The 16,469-nt window shown below is 38.3% G+C and overlaps 2 protein-coding genes across 2 annotated transcripts in view; one reads left to right on the top strand and one right to left on the bottom strand.

Annotated features, from left to right (window-relative positions):
• Nucleotides 1-16,469, bottom strand: part of LOC121465645 (guanylate-binding protein 2-like) — a 146,245-nt gene that overhangs the window by 47,072 nt on the left and 82,704 nt on the right.
• LOC121452274 (guanylate-binding protein 1-like) lies at nucleotides 705-16,200 on the top strand. Its single transcript, XM_041658305.1, has 7 exons — nucleotides 705-894; nucleotides 2,984-3,111; nucleotides 3,838-3,947; nucleotides 4,193-4,389; nucleotides 5,143-5,406; nucleotides 15,147-15,427; nucleotides 15,928-16,200. Exons 1-7 carry the CDS (start codon nucleotides 705-707, stop codon nucleotides 16,198-16,200), a joined length of 1,443 nt encoding a protein of 480 aa, XP_041514239.1.

Below are 16,469 nucleotides of genomic sequence, written 5' to 3'. Positions count from 1 at the left end.
TGTATTGTTGCTCTCAAACCGTCTCTGCATTTATGTTCATTTGTTGTGTAGCTGTTTTTCAGTTCTTTTCTCTTTTGCAAAATGTCCTTGGAAAAGTCATTGTCACATATTTTAATAAATTTTGAAAATAACTAAAAACAAAGAAACACCCAAAATAAATGAACAACCTTATGTAGCTTCATGTTGGTTATGTAATTTATTCTGTGGGTAGAGACTCATGCCCACAAAATGAGTATAACTATTAGGACAGGTAGAACTAATATATTTTATGATCTCCAGAAATTATCATAAAGATATGCATAAAACAATGAAGTATCAATTCCTGGGTTTCTTTATCAATTATAATGATAAACAAATGAATATTTAATTGGTTATATGCAGCTGCAATATAAAATCATTTTGCTGAACCTGCTCTGTTTTCCATTTGATGTCTAGTTTAAAACCCTTAATAAGGAAAAGTTTTCTATGCAAAATTAATTGGAATATTTGTGTTGTGAACATCAGAATGTTGTTTCTGTTAAATTATAAATGAAATCTTTAATAATATTCTATAGAATTCTAAAATTATGTAGGTTCTCCTTCATCTATGTCTCTGATACACGCAACATTGTTGTATTATTTAAAGGATGTCATAACTCTACCTTCTGAGTTAAAAGGGCTGATACTAGTTAATTTTATTTTTCCCTCTAGGAAAAGCAAGCACAATGACTTCAGAAGTTTATATGCCAAGCCCTGTGTGCCTCGTTGAGAACTTAAATGGGAAGCTGAAGGCTAACCAGGAAGCTCTAGGGATCCTGTCTAACATAGAACAGCCTCTGGTAGTGGTAGCCATTGTGGGCTTCTACTGCACAGGCAAATCCTACTTGATGAACAAGCTGGCTGGGAAGAAATCAGGTGAGGGCCACCAACAGAGCTGCGCTGGGTCCCAAGAGTGCACTCACATTGTTTACTTCCTGCAAGACAGGGTGAAGAATTTAATCTTCCAGTTGCAGTTGGCTATTGGGTTCCTTTTTGTTGTTGTTGCTCTGTGTCTTTGCTTCTGTTTTTGAGACAAGGTCATGGTATATAGTCCACACAGGTCTTTGATTCAGTATGTAGTCAAGGCTGATCTTGAACTCATGATTATCTTGCCTTGGTCTCCCGAGAGTTGATTAGAGTCCTGCATCATCACATCTATTTCCTAGTTTACCTTCCAAAACCACAATTGTTTTATTTACTAGATGGAGAAAGGCAGTAATAAAGATCATTTACATGTTAATTAGCTTTAGGTTTTTGATATATGTTCCTGTACAACAGCCAGTTTCTAGTGGTATTTAAGGTTAAAAAAGTCTATCTTTAGCTTATGAACTGATTTTTTATTATTGTAAATTATATAACATTTATCTTTATGCTTGCTTTTATGTATCTAATTCTGTGGCATTAAAGAAATTTATACATCTGTGTCTCCACCATTCATCTCTAGAAATAGCTTTTTCCCCAGCCCATACAACTATTCTATATGCTGTATCTACAAATATTACTGTCCTAGAAATATCATGTGAGTGAGTTTGACACAATATGTATTTTTTGTAACTTGTTCTTTCTCTTAGCATGATACATTCAAAGTTTGTCACTGTGAGAATGTGAGCCAAAGTTTTTTTTTTTCCCTTTGAGGTTCAGTTATAAAGTGTGTTTACCATTGCCTTATCTATTCCCCTGTAGAGAAAACAGCTGGGTACTCTGAATGATCCTGACAAGAAGATGGCTAGAGAGACAACTGTCTGAGGTCAGGTTTTCAGATTTTCTAGGTTGTATCAGTCTCATCACTGATCAAATGACTGACAGCAGCAATGTAAGGAAAGAGGATTTAATTTGCTCATAGTTAAGGGGATATCAGACAACTATGGTAGGGGAGACAGGATTTATGTATAGTGGATGGACTTTATTTATGTATAGTGGCTTATTCATTCGCTGATCACAGCGCCACAAGCAAATCCAGCTTTATAACATTTAAAGGCCTACTTTTTCTCAGCTACGACCTACATCCTAATGCTTCCACATGTCCCAAGAAACTAACTGTGAATTAAGTATTCAAACACATGAACCTGTGAAGAACATTTTACATTCAAAACATGGCATTTTGCTCCTGGTTAAAATAATGTAGTTCATCTGACTTTAAAAGTCCCCATTGTCTTAGAGTTTTCAAAATGGACAATGACATCAAGTCTCATATGAGACTCAAACAACCATTTGTCTGTGAGCTTTTGCAAAATAAAATTTTTAATTACTTATCTGTACTATACAATGATACAGAATAAATTATCCAATTTCCAGTGTTTAGGGGAAGAGAAAGGAAAGAGCATACCATAGCAAGACTGAACCCCAGCAGGGCTAACAACAACTGTAGTATCATATGCAGTATGCAGGTCATGTGGTGGACGTTTCTAGACAACAGCCAGTTGTGGATCCTGCTTCAAGGTTCCTGCTGTCACAGCTTCACAAACAGCAAGTTCAGAAGATGCACATGAGAGACTGACCCTGCTACACATTTTCTGAGGAAGCTTCATGCAAGCCAAGAGGACTTGGGACTATGTATCTGAAAATCTAATTTCTGCTATGTCTCTGATTTTATGATAAGTACTAGCTTAGGGTTCAATTAATTCTCCCAACCTTCATTGCGCTGTTTATTCAAAAAAGATTTATTTATTTTAATTTTTAGATATATGAATATGTATATGTATGAGTATTTTGTCTGTGTGTCATGAGCATGGCTGGCATTCACAGATGTTAGAAGGGAACATAAGCTTTATTGAAACTGGAGTTATAGGTAGTTGTGACCTGCCATGTAGATGCTGAGAACTGAACTCTGCCCTGTGCAAGAGAAGAAGACACACCTAACCACTGAGTTATCTTTCCAGCTTGATTATGCTAATTTTATTATCACTTCCTTGAAGCACTTGTTTCCATAAGTCTAATCTTTCTTTCCCTTTCTTCTGATTTTCAGGCTTCTCCCTGGGTTCCACAGTGCAGTCTCATACCAGAGGGAACTGGATGTGGTGTGTGCCTCATCCCCAGAAGGAAGGCTCCACTCTAGTTCTGCTTGACACTGAGGGTCTTGGAGATGTTGAGAAAGTAAGGATTGAGGGCTTGGTGTTCAGTTCATCCCTCATGTCTGAATATTCTACAGTGCTGGCTATGTTGCATTAAAAACTTTATTTACTTATTTTGTACGTGTGTGTGTGTGTGTGTGAGAGAGAGAGAGAGAGAGAGAGAGAGAGAGAGAGAGAGAGAGAGAGAGAGAGAGCGCGCATTGGTCTGCATGTGTGTTGCATGTGTCATGGTTCATGTGCTACAATGCACATGTGGAGATTATAGAATAAGATGTAGGGTCAGTTCTCTTTTCCACCTTGAGATTTCTGAGGTTTGAACTCAGACTCTAAGACTGGGCAGAAAGCTTCCTTCTCACTGTTTCCTTAATTTTTGAAGAAGTGTTTGAACTTCATCATTTTCTTTTTAATTTACATGACATATAGTTATATTCAGCCAACAAAGATGAAGGAAATAGTACAATGTGGGTCTAACAAAAGGAGTGTGGTAGTTTGTAGTATTAAAACACTAAACATGGGCAAAGCAGGACTAGTGAGAGTCCTTGTAAAAGAATCACAAATCAAGATTCATCCTTTAATGCTGTGGATGGTGTCTGTAGATTTATTGCTGTTTCTCTTGCTTGGTTTTGTGCCTTGCATAGGTCACAAAGGGTTTAATGATTTTAAGACTGAATATATTTTAGCAGTTTTGATCTGGAATGTGACATAAGAACAAAGCATAATTCTTACCCATGGTTGTTCTGACTTCCAGGGTGACAACCAGAATGACTGCTGGATCTTTGCCCTGGCTGTACTTCTAAGCAGCACCTTTGTGTACAACAGCATGGGAGCCATCAACCAGCAGGCCCTGGACCAGCTGCAGTATCCTTTCTGAGGATCAGAACAGCACCAGAACAAGTGGGGTGACCTAGCCTCCTAAACCAGCTCCATGACTCTGGTTCTTGGTTAATGAAGCACAAAACATAAAAATATGTCACATATATGTAGCTACAGTGTTGACTCCAAGGTTAGGAACAAAGGAAATGAAGGACTACTACAGGATGGTGAACCTGGAGCTGTGGTTGGTCGTCTGGTTGTTTCCGGGTTTTCCTTATTTATCTGTTCAGGTATGTGACAGAGCTGACAGACAGAATCAGAACAAGATCCTCATCTGACCAGGATGAAGTGGAGGACTCAGATGAGTTTGTGAGCTTCTTCCCAGACTTTGTGTGGACTCTGAGGGACTTCACTCTTGAGCTGAAAGCAAATGGGCATCCCATCTCCCCAGATGAATACCTAGAAAATTCCTTGAGGCCCATATATGGTGAGAGACTTACAACTGCTAAATGAGTATGTCCATTAAACACATATAATTCAGATTTTCTGTCTATAATTTTCTTGCACCTGCAGTATCTATTTCTTCTTGCTAATAATTCCTAAGAACAAATATTTAATATATGATTTAATGATTGATTCATACATTCTCTCTTTTGTACTAGGAACAAATTTATTTGTTTGTTACCTTTTCCCTTATGGTGATTAATTTGTTCTCTCTACTTCAGGCCTGTTTTTGTATTGAAACAGAGAATATGGTACATACAAAGATTTATTTGAAAAAGCTAGAGTAAGTGTTATCAGCATCCTATTTGAACTGTTGAAACAGTGTTGGCCCCAAGAAGCTGGTGTGCTGCCAGGTGTCTTTGAAATGAAATGATGCTGTATTCGAGGGCTTATATATTGTCTTTACACACAATTCAGTTACACTAAGTGGCTTGAATACTGAGAATGAAGCCTCCTTTCCTGAGAAGCCTAACAGAGCATTCAGCTGTTCCTAGACTGAAAATCCTTAAGGCAAACATCACTGCTACTTTTCTATTTTTCTTTTTCTCTTTCTTTCTTTTTGTTTTATATTTTGTGTTTCCAGGGTCTCTCTGTCTGACCCAGGCTGGCTTTAATATAGAATCCTCCTGCCTAAGCTTACAACATGCTAGAATTACAAAAGATCACATAACCAAATTTAAAATTCTACACTTCCTCTCAATATCAGACTGAAAAATCCTGTTTTTACTCCATCTAGGTACTGGCCAAAATAATAAAGAAACAGAATTAAATTTGCCTCGGTTCTGTATCCAAAAGTTCTTCCCAAAGAAGAAATGTTTTGTGTTTGAACGGCCAGTAAGTGGGAAACAGATTAGCCACTTGGAATCGCTGCAGGATCAAGACCTAAAGTCAGACTTCGTTCAACAAGTGGCAGAGTTCTGTTCCTATGTGTTCAAGTGTTCAAAGGTTAAAACGCTTTCAGGAGGCATAAGGGTCAATGGACCACATGAGTGTGTTCCCAGTCCTTCTGCTCACTGTGTAGGCCACAGTATCATAAGATAGCAATGACCTAATTCAGCTTTGAAGAAATGTAAACCTATCTGGACTGCAGTACTATGCTGTACATGATACAAGCATTTATTATAGATTTTGTCTATCAGATTTTCCTCTTAGATAAAAAGAAAAGGGGCAAAAGAAAAAACATTTTAAATTACCCTAGATAACTGAACCTGCATTCAACAGACAGAGAATAAACAAATATGGCTCTTTTTAATTGTTTTATATTTATTTTTATGTTTTTCAAACTATCTTTTTTTCATTTTACATACCAATCCCAGTTCCCACTCCCTCCCCTCCTCCTATTCCCCCCACCTACCTCCCTACCCCACCTCATCTACTCCTCAGAGAGGGTAAGGCACATTGCTTTGGGGAAAGTTCAAGGCCTTCCCTAATATATCTAAGCTGAGCAAGGTATCCAAAGAAATATGTTCCCAAAAAGCTAGTGCAAGCAGTAGGGATAAATCCTGGTGCAAATTCCAGTGGTCCCTCAGTCTGCCTCAGCTGTGCAATTGTCAGCCACATTCAGAGGGACTAGTTTCCTCCTATGCTTGTTCCTTTTCAGTTTGGTTGCTGGTGGTGAGCTCCCATTGGCTCGGTTAGACTGTTTCAGTGGTGTCCACATCATGGTTTTTGTAGGGTTAAGACAGCCCCTTTAGGAGAAATGGAGAAAACCGGCCATTAGGGCTATGCAAGAACAAGCAATTGATGTCCCTTCAGAGATACCAACAGCCTTGCCTCTAAAATGGTTGACTGAGAAACCAATATGGACAAAGCAATGGCCTTTAGCTGAGGAAAAGTTACAGGCATTAGAACAGCTGGTACAAGAACAATTAGATGCTGGACATATAGAAGAATCTACCAGCCCTTGGAATTCTCCTGTATTTGTGGTTAAGAAAAAATCAGGTAAATGAAAAATGATGACAGATCTCAGGGCCATCAACAAGGTTATTCAACCTATGGGCCCTCTACAATCTGGAATTCCTTTGCCCTCATTATTACCAAAAGGATGGCCTCTCATAGTTATTGATTTAACGGATTGTTTTTTCACTATACCTTTGCAAAAAGAAGATAGAAAAAAATTTGCCTTCACAGTGCCTACTTATAACAAATCTCAACCTTCGAGGAGGTACCATTGGTCTGTCCTCCCCCAGGGTATGTGCCAATATTTTGTGAACCAACCATTGCAAATAATACGCAAGAAATTTCCCAAATATATAGTATACCATTACATGGACGACATATTGTTATCTGTTTCAAACATAGATACCTTGAACAGATGCACATTTTTGAAAACGCTCTGGCCGGACCTTCTCAAAACGCTCAGAGAGTAGTTATAATTTTCTTAAGTCAAAGGTTAATTTGGAAATTTTACCATCATTTGCTTTCACAGGGGCCCCTAAGAAGAACGTTGCCCCCATGTCAGCTAGAAGCAATCTAAGAGGACGATGTCCCCTCTCCCAACAGAATTTGCCCACAGGGTTAGGGACATCTTTTATTGGTTGGTTTAAGGTTGAAGGGATGGGGAGATATTGTATGGAATTAGGGGTATATACAAAAAAGGGAGGATTAACTGGTTTGATGGGATGATTGGTATTTGTGACTTACTGCTTTTATAAAATTATATTGGTACTGTTTCTTGTATATTGATATATTGAATATTGAATGTGAGTGTTCCTACCTCTATTTTTGTATAAGAGTATGCTTATATTGTATGGATACATCTATCATATCACAATGTACATTTCTACCTCTGGTACTATTTATGTAATAACATTGTTTACATTTTGATATGTAATGACATTGTTTATAGGTTAAGATCACTGTCATCATATATTGCACAGTTGTTTATTCTCTTAGTTTTCAAATTAGATAGGTATTGAGAATTATATGTTTGTCATATTTATTTTTAGGTTAATCAGGTCTTTTAGATACATAGAGATTATTTTTAATATAGATAGTATAATCTTCAGCCTCTTTGAAGAGCTGTAGAAAATGGCCTTTAATCTAACCTAGAATTCTGTGCCAACGAGACACAATTACTCCTGGCAACACTACTCTACTCCCGAGAGAACGTTGAGCACCAAAGACACTCCACTGGGAGCTTGTCTTCTTGACAGAACTGGCCTTTGGGTTAAGAAAAACCCATACCTCAACTACTGACTAAGATATAAAACAGGATTGTCTTATCTTGCCAAGACAGGGTAGGATAATTCTAAGAAAGTTCCTTATATTTGATAATGGTATGTCAGTTATGTTAGGCCTTAGCCAAAGTGGGTTGACTCAACATTACAAACAAGACTTTGGGTGATTGCCCAGGTAGTCAGTTGTCTCTGTCATTTGTTGCACATTTTGGATATCTCTCATTTGTTAAGTAATATTTATTCCCTTCTCAGATCTTTGATGGAGTTAAAGATTATTTAATAATAGTTACTCTCTACATTATTTAGACTCCTTGAGATAGAATGCTTAACAAAACTTTTGTTCTCAATATTGTTTGTTATATTTATCATTTGTTATTATTATTTATAGTTATATTTGGTTTAGTTCTGTCTTATTTAGACAAAAGGGGGAGATGTAGGGTTAAGACAGCCCCTTTAGGGGGCGGGGTTTGCCTCGGGCGAATGCCTACAGATAAATGGGCGCACAGGAGGTGGTTCCACCCTTTTCTCCCTACCTCCTGTGCCACGCGGGAACTTCGGTTCTGTAAGTTTATCATTAAAGTGGTAAATATTCTTTAATATCTGCATTGCATTTATTTACGCCGATACAGGTCTTGATCCCTTTGCTCAATTCTCACTCCTCCCACTCATCAACTGAACTTGTGGAGTTCAGTCTAGTGCTCCCATGCAGGTGTCTGCCTCTGGTTCCATCAGTTGCTGGATGAAGGTTCTTTGGTGATATTTAAGATATTCTTCAGCCTGGCTACAGGGCAAGGCCAGTTCAGGCACCCTCTCCTCTATTGCTTAGGGTCTTAGCTGGGGTCATATTTGTGGATTCCTGAAAATTTCTTTATAGCTTGATTTTTTACTAACCCCATAATGGCCTTGTCAATCAAAATATCTCTTTCCTTGCTCTCATTTCACCCATCCCTCCATCTCAACTATCTCATTCCCTCAAGTTCTCCTTGCCCCTCCCTGTATCCCCTCCTCTTCCTATTTTACCTTCTCTTCTCCTCCACCCCTATGCTCCCAAATATGTCAAATGTTCTTTTCTATTTTGACTTTCCAGGTGGATGTATATATGTTTTCCTTAGGGTTCACCTTGTTACCTTGCATCTCTAGGATCATGAACTATAGGCTCAATATCCTTTGTTTATAACTAGTATCCACTTATGAGTGAGTCCATACCATATTCATCTATCTGGGTCTGGTTACCTCTCTCAGGATGGTGTTTTCTAGTTCCATCATTTGCATGTAAAATTTAATATGTGATTGTTTTTTTTTAATCACTGAGTGTAATACGAACAGGGCCTGCTTGTTGTTGGGGTTTTTGTCCTTCCCAGTACCCCACAACTGTTTAGCCACAAAGAAAATCACACATAGGTCTCCATAAATTATAAGCTGATTGACCCATTAGTTCTAGCCTCTCACTAACTAACTCTTACATCTTGATTGACCAATTTTTTTTTATCTATGTTAGCCATGTGGCTCAGTACCTTTTTCAGTGGTTGTAGATCACATCCTGCTGTTTCGGTGGTCTGGGCAAGAATGGGAGGAATCAACTTCCTCTTTCCCAGAATTCTCCTGTTCTCATTACATCATTTCTACTTCCTGTCTGGTTTTCTGCCTATACTTTCTGCCTGTCCAATCAGTATTTATTTAAAACATGATTGATAGATTACAGATAATTCTCCCGCACCAACTGAGTAGTACTCTAATGTATAAATGTGCCACATATGCTTTATGCATTCTTCTGATGAAAGGAGTCTAGGTTATTTCAAAGTTCTGGCTATTACAAATAATGCTGCTATGAACATAGTTGAATATATATCTTTGTAGTTTGATTGAACATCTTTTGCGCATATACCCAAGAGTAGTATAGTTGGATCCTGAGGTAGGTTGATTGCCAATTTTCTGATAAACAGCCATACTGATTTCCAAAGTGATTATACAAGTTTGCATTCCCATTGGCAATGAATGAGTTTCCCCCTTACTCACATCCTCTATAGCATAAGCTATCACTGTTGTTTTTGATTTAGCCATTCTGACAGGTGTAAGATTATATCTCAGAGTTGTTTTGATTTGCATTTTCCTGTTGGATAAGGTTGATGAACATATCCTCAAGTGTCTGTCGGCCATTTGACATACGCCTGGTGAGAATTCTCTGCTTAGTTCTGTATTCCATTTTTAAAATTGGGTTATTTGGAATTTTGGTGTCTAATTTCTTGAATTTTTTATATACACTGGAGATCAGACCTTTGTCTGATGTGGGGTTGGTGAAGATCTTTTTCCATTCATTTGGCTGCCTTTTTTGTCTTATTGACTCTGTCCTTTGCTGTACAGATGATTCTCAGTTTCAGGAGATCCTATTTATTTATTGTGGCTCTCAGTGTCTGTGTTACTGGGGTAATATTTAGGAACTGGTCTCCTGTGCCCATGCATTGAAGGTTTATCACTTTCTCTTCTATCAGGTTCAATGTGGTTGGATTTATATTGTGGTCTTTTATCCATTTGGACTTGAGTTTTATGAAGGGGAATAGATAAGGATATGTTTCATTCTTCTACATGTTGACATCCAGTTATCTCAGCACCATTTTTTGAAGATGCTTTATTCCTTTGTATCATTTTAGTTTCTTTGTCAAAAATCAGGTGCTCATCCCAAGGTCCCAAGGAGGAGCAGAAGGAGGGAGAACATGAGCAAAGAAGTCGGGACCTCGAGGCATGCACTCACCCACTGAGACAGTGGAGCTGATCTACTGGGAGCTCACCAAGGCCAGCTGGACTGTGACCGAAAAAGCATGGGATAAAACTGGACTCTCTGAACATGGCGAACAATGAGGGCTGATGAGACACCAAGGACAATGGCATGGGGTTTTGATCCTACTTAATGTGCTGGCTTTGTGGAAGCCTAGCCAGTTTGGATGTTCACCTTCCTAGATATGGACGGAGGGGGGAGGACCTAGGACTTACCACAGGGCAGGGAACCCGGACTGCTCTGTGGACTGGAGAGGGAGGGGGAGAGGAGTGGGGGGAGGGGGAGAAGGGTGGGAGGAGGGGGAGAAGGGTGGGAGGAGGGGGAGGGAAATGGGAGGCTGGGAGGAGGTGGAAACTTGTTTTTTGTTTATGTTTTTTTTTCTTCTTTTCTTAATAAAAAAAATTAAAAAAAAATCAGGTGCTCATAGGTGTATGGATTGATATCTGAATCTTTGATTTGATTCCATTGGTCAGCCTCTCTGTTTTAATGCCAGTACCAAGGTGTTTTCATTATTGTAGCTCTCTAATAGAGCTTGATGCCACAGTTGATGATGCCTCCAGAAGTTCCTTTATTGTACATGATTATTTTAGCTATTCTGGGTTTTTGGTTTTTTCATATAAAGTTGATTATCATTTTTTCAAGGTCTGTGAAGAATTCTGTTGGGATTTTGAAGGGGATTGCATTGAATCTATAGTTTGATTTTGGTATGCTTGTCATTTTTAATATGTTGATTCTCCCTATCCAGAACATGGGAGGTCTTTCCATTTTCTGATATTTCTTCAACTTCTCTCTTTAAAGTCTTAAAGTTCTTGCCAAATAGGCCTTTCACTTCTTTGATTAATGTTACTTCAAGATATTTTATGTTATTTGTGGCTATTGTGAAAGGTGATGTTTCTCTGATTTCTTTCTTAGCCCCTTTATCGTTTGTAGATAGGAGTGCTATTGATTTTTTTGTGTTGATCTTGTATCCTGCTAAATTACTGAAGGTTTTCATCAGCTGTAGGAATTCGCTGGTAGTTTTGGGGGTCACTTATATATACTATCATATCGTCTGCAAATAACAAAAGCTTGACTTCTTCCTTTCCAATTTGAATCCCCTTCATCTCCTTTTGTTGTCTTTTTGTTATAGCCAGAACTTCAAGAACTATGTTGAAGAAACATGGAGTGGAGGGCCTTGTCTTATTCCTGATTTTGGTGGAATTGCTTTGAGTTTCTCTCAATTTAATTTGATGTTGAATGAAAGATTGCAGTGTGTTGCTTTTATTATATTTAGATATGTTCCTTGTATCCCTGATCTCTCCAAGACTTTTATCTTGAAGGGGTGTTGGATTTTGTCAAATGTGTTTTCAGCATCTAATGAGCTGATCATGGGGTTTTTTTCCTTTTAGTTTATTTATATGATGGATTGCATTGACATATTTTTGTATATTAAACCATCCCTGCATCTCTAGGATAAAACTGACTTGATCATAATGGATAATTTTTTGATGTGTTCTTGAATTTGGTTTGCCAGTGTTTTATTGATTATTTTTGCATTTATGTTCATGAGTGAGATTGGTCTGTAATTTTCTTTTTTGGTTAAATCTTTGTGTGGTTTTGGTATCAGGGTAACTGTAGTCTCATAAAAATAGTTCAGCAATGTTTCTTCTGTTTCTATTATGTTGAACACTTTGAGGAGTATAAGTTTTAGATCTCCTTGGAAGTTCTGGTAGAATTCTGCACTAAAACCATCCATCCCTGGTATTTTTTCGGTTGGGAGGCTTTTGATGACAGCTTCTGTTTCCTTAAAGGTTAGAGGTCTATTTAAATTGTTCACCTGGTCTTGATTTAATTTTGGTATAGGGTATCTATCCAGAAAATTGTCCATTTCTTTTATGTTTTCCAATTTTGTGGAGTACAGGTTTTTGTAATATGACCTAATTATTCTCTGCATTTCCTCAGTGTCTGTTGTTCTGTCCCCCTTTTCATTTTTGATTTTGTTAATTTAGATGTTTTCTCTCTGCCTTTTGATTAGTTTGGATAAGGGTTCATCTATTTGGTTGATTTTTTCAAAGAACCCGCTCTTTGTCTCATTGATTCTTTTTTTTTTTTTTTTTTTTTTTTTGAATTTTTGAGAGAGGGTTTCTCCATAGCTTTGGGTTCCTGTCCTGGAACTAGCTCTTGTAGACCAGTCTGGCCTCGAACTCACAGAGATCCGCCTGCCTCTGCCTCCCCAGTGCTGGGATTAAAGGCGTGTGCCACCACCGCCCGGCTTCATTGATTCTTTGTATTGTTTTCATCGTTTCTATTTTATTTATTTCAGCCCTCAATTTGATTATTTCCTGTCTTCTACTCCTCCTGGAGGAGTCTTCTTCTTTTTGTTCTAGAGATTTCAGGTATGTTGTTAAGTTACTAGTGTGAGATTTCTCCATTTTCTTTATGAGGTAATGCCTGTCTTTGAGGTTGAGGTTTGTTTCTTGTATACAGCAGGAGGCTGGATCTTTTTTTATATCCATTCTCTTAGCCTGTGTCTTTTTATAGGTGAATTGAGTCCATTGATAATAAGAGATATTGATGACCAGTGGCTGCTAATTTCTGATATTTTTCTGTGCTTCCCAGTTATCTGTTTCTTTTTTGTGTGTGTGTGGGTGTAGTTAGCTTTCTTGGGTTGGGGGTTTCCTTCTACTACTTTTTGTAGGGCCATGTTTGTGGATATGTATTGTTTAATTCTGGTTTTCTCCATCGATGGTGAAAGAAAGTTTTCCTGGTTATAGTAGTCTTGGCCCACATCTGTGGTTTCCTAGTGTCTGCATACTTGTCCAGGACCTTCTGGCCTTCATGGTTTCTACTGCGATTTCGGGTGTAATTATGATAGGTCTACCTTTATATGTTACTTGACCTTTTCCCTTTGCAGCCATTAGTATTCTTTCTTTATTCTATATCTTTTACATTTTGATTATTATATGGTGAGGGAATTTTTTTGATCCAGTCTATTTGGCCATTCTCTTTGGTGTTCTGTAAGTTTCTTGTACCTTCATAGGGATAGTCTCCTTAAGGTTAGAAAAGGTTTCTTCTTTTTGTATTTTGTTGAATATATTTTATGTGCCTGTGAGTTAGAGTGCTTCTCCTTCTTCTATCCCTATTATTCTTAGGTTTGGTCTTTTCATGGTGTCCCAGATCTCCTGGATTTTTTTGTGTTAGCCTTTTTTTGGATTTAATGTTTTCTTTGACCAATGAATCAATTTTTCTATAGTATCTTCAACACATGAGATTCTCTCCCATCTTTGTACTCTGTTGGTTATAGTTGCCGCTGTAATTCCTGTTCCTTTACCCAGATTTTTCATATCCAGAAGTCTATTGGTTTGTGTTTTTTTTTATTGTCTCTATTCAGTATTCATGTTCTGAACTTTTTGCTTCACCTCTTTGATTGTTTTTCTTGGTTTTCTTGGGTTTCTTTGAGGGATTTTAATTTCTTCCATGTTTCTGTCTTTTTCTCCATTTATTTAAGGGAAGTTTTCATTCCCTCTGTAAAGTCTCCATCATCAAAATACAGTTACATTTAAAATCATATTCTTCTGTTTCTTCTAGTTTAGAATAACCAAGTCTTCCTGTTGTGTGACCATTAGCTTCTATTGTTACCATGTTGCTTTTTAGGTTGTTGGATAAACTCTTAAATTGGTTCCTACCTATCTCTTTCTTCAGCTGATGCTCCAGTCTCTTTGCTTCTTGGTCAAATATTTGCAGTGGCTTTCTGACTCTTTAGGAATTGGTTTTGGTCTGCTCTGTAAGGTCAATGTCTGTGTCTCAGGGAGCCACTGTGAGGTCTCTCTTAGCCGGTTCTCTTCATCTTCTCTCCTGGTTCACTCTCTTTGTTCACTCTGTGCATCCACAGCTTGTGCTTTAGACTTTCTCTATTGGCACTCTCTTTTGGCCCTCCTTGCATTGTAGCAAGCTGTGTTTCAGAGTTCCACTGAGGTTGCAGCCGGTTAGGCAAGTTTGGGGGCAGCTATTAACTTGCAGGGTAGGGTGGATGGGAGTGGCTATTGGAGCAGCTTCCTGCAGGTAACTCCCCTGCTGGTTGGCTAGAGAAGCCAAGGCAGTTGGGGGAGGCGTCAGGGGTTTTGTCTCACTGTGGTGGTCCTAGAGGGTGGACTGTCCTGTCAGGTGGCTGCTAACTCACCTCTTGGACCTCTGTTTATTGTAGCAAGCTGTGTTTCAGAGTTACACCATGGTTGCAGGAGGATATGCAAGTTTAGGGGTAGTATGGGGCTAGTAGCTTTCAGGGTCCCACAAGTATGGCGCTTATCATTGAAATGTAAGTTCAATAAAATCCACACAGAGCTAGTTATTGTCACATTATCATGTATGGAATGTTTATTTATATAATGAAAACGTTTATTCTAGTCAACTGGATGGAAAATTTCTGAATGGAAGGCAAGTTTAACTCATGAATTGGAATGAAATGCTTACTATGGACAGGGCTAATAACACAGCCAAACATGAAAAAGTTATGGAGCACTTTCTCATGGTGCTTGCATTAATATGGACACAAACATTGTACAGACAAGGAAAACATCTATTCTTCATCCAACATTCTTAGCCTTTGGGGTCCCACACACTTCATGAGATGGTCTTTGTACAGAGAAGTTCTAATCCCACCAGTGTTAGGTAGAGACTGAGATGAATATAAGGGCATTGTTGGTTTAAGGCATCAATGAGTGACATATCCATTATTATATGTCACTTGTATGTAATATTGTTGTCTTCATTCATCTGTACCAAATGTTGTCAACTGTTTCCTGGTTGTAGGACTAGAGAGTTTGGTGATAACCTATGTCAACGCCATCAGTAGTGGAAGTCAGTCCTGCATAGAGAATGCTGTCCTGGCTGTGTCCCAGACAGAGAATGCAGCTGCAGTACAAAAGGCCATTGCCCATTATGACCAGAAGATGAGTCAGAAGTTGCAGCTGCCCAGAGAGACCCTCCAGGAGCTGATTGACATGCACAGGGCCAGTGAGAAAGAAGCAATCAAGATTTTCATGAAAAATTCCTTCAAAGACATTAATCAAGTGTTCCGAACACAACTAGAGGTAATTTTTCTCTCAAGGTTACCTGGAAGTAGATGTTGGAAGGCAAAATGCCATGGGGAAATGAAATTGGACCTGGAGGAAGGCAACTGTTTCTAGATTTTAAAGTAGTAACAGCTACCTTTTAATAATCATGCAATAGAACAAAAGGGATTATCATAGACTCCTTTCCATATAAGCTAGTTACATTCCTCCTTCATTAAGTACAGAGAAGTAATTAGTGTGTCTAATCAAGCTGCATATCCAGTGTCAGTTGACTAATTCAATATTCAAACCAAAAGTGAAAAAAAACATAAACTATTAGAGGCAAATGAACATTGACTCATGTTTATTTCATGTAAAATCTCTGGCCCAGTCTAAAAAATGCAGTTTATCTCTAAAAGGGTAAATCTCTGCTCTGAACTCTACATCCAAGAAAAAAAATGATGCCAGTAAAAATCTGGCAAACTCGGGCTCTTTCTCTTCTTAATATTTTTTTTGTTGTTATTGTTCTTACATCAAAGACCAGTTTAGAAACAAAGCTAGAGGAATTCCTTAAGAAGAATGCACAGGCATCCTCAGATCGCTGCATAGCACTGCTTCAAGATATTTTCAGCCCACTAGAAGAAGATGTGACACAGGGAATTTATTCTAAACCAGGGGGATATCGTCTTTTTATCCAGAAGATACAGGAGTTGAAGAAAAAGTATTATGAAGAACCCAAGAAGGGGATTCAGGCAAGCAAGATTACATGTATGTTCTGGGAAGTTGCTCACCTCTTTGAGACTGTAGAGTGACCTCAAGCAGCATGGTGAGAAGGTCTGCATTCCAGGCATATGCTTCTTCAACATCATGTATATGAAGGTTATCACACTGGACATGTCCTGCCTACTCATCAGATACAATGTACTCAATGAACATTTGAGTTCACACTGAACAATCACATTAACCACCAGTATGACTATCACTTTGTGTTTCAGCTTGTCTCTTTGTCTTCCATAGGATAAAAAAAACAAAACTTGTAATTCATCAATATGGGCTGCAAACTAGCTTTAAAAGACAACTG

Source organism: Microtus oregoni, unplaced genomic scaffold, assembly GCF_018167655.1.
Source record: "Microtus oregoni isolate MIOR12 unplaced genomic scaffold, Mior012 000000F_ref0000247, whole genome shotgun sequence".
NCBI lineage: Eukaryota > Metazoa > Chordata > Mammalia > Rodentia > Cricetidae > Microtus > Microtus oregoni.
Note: the sequence above shows the minus strand (reverse complement) of the source record. Positions and strands in the feature narration are given on the sequence as shown.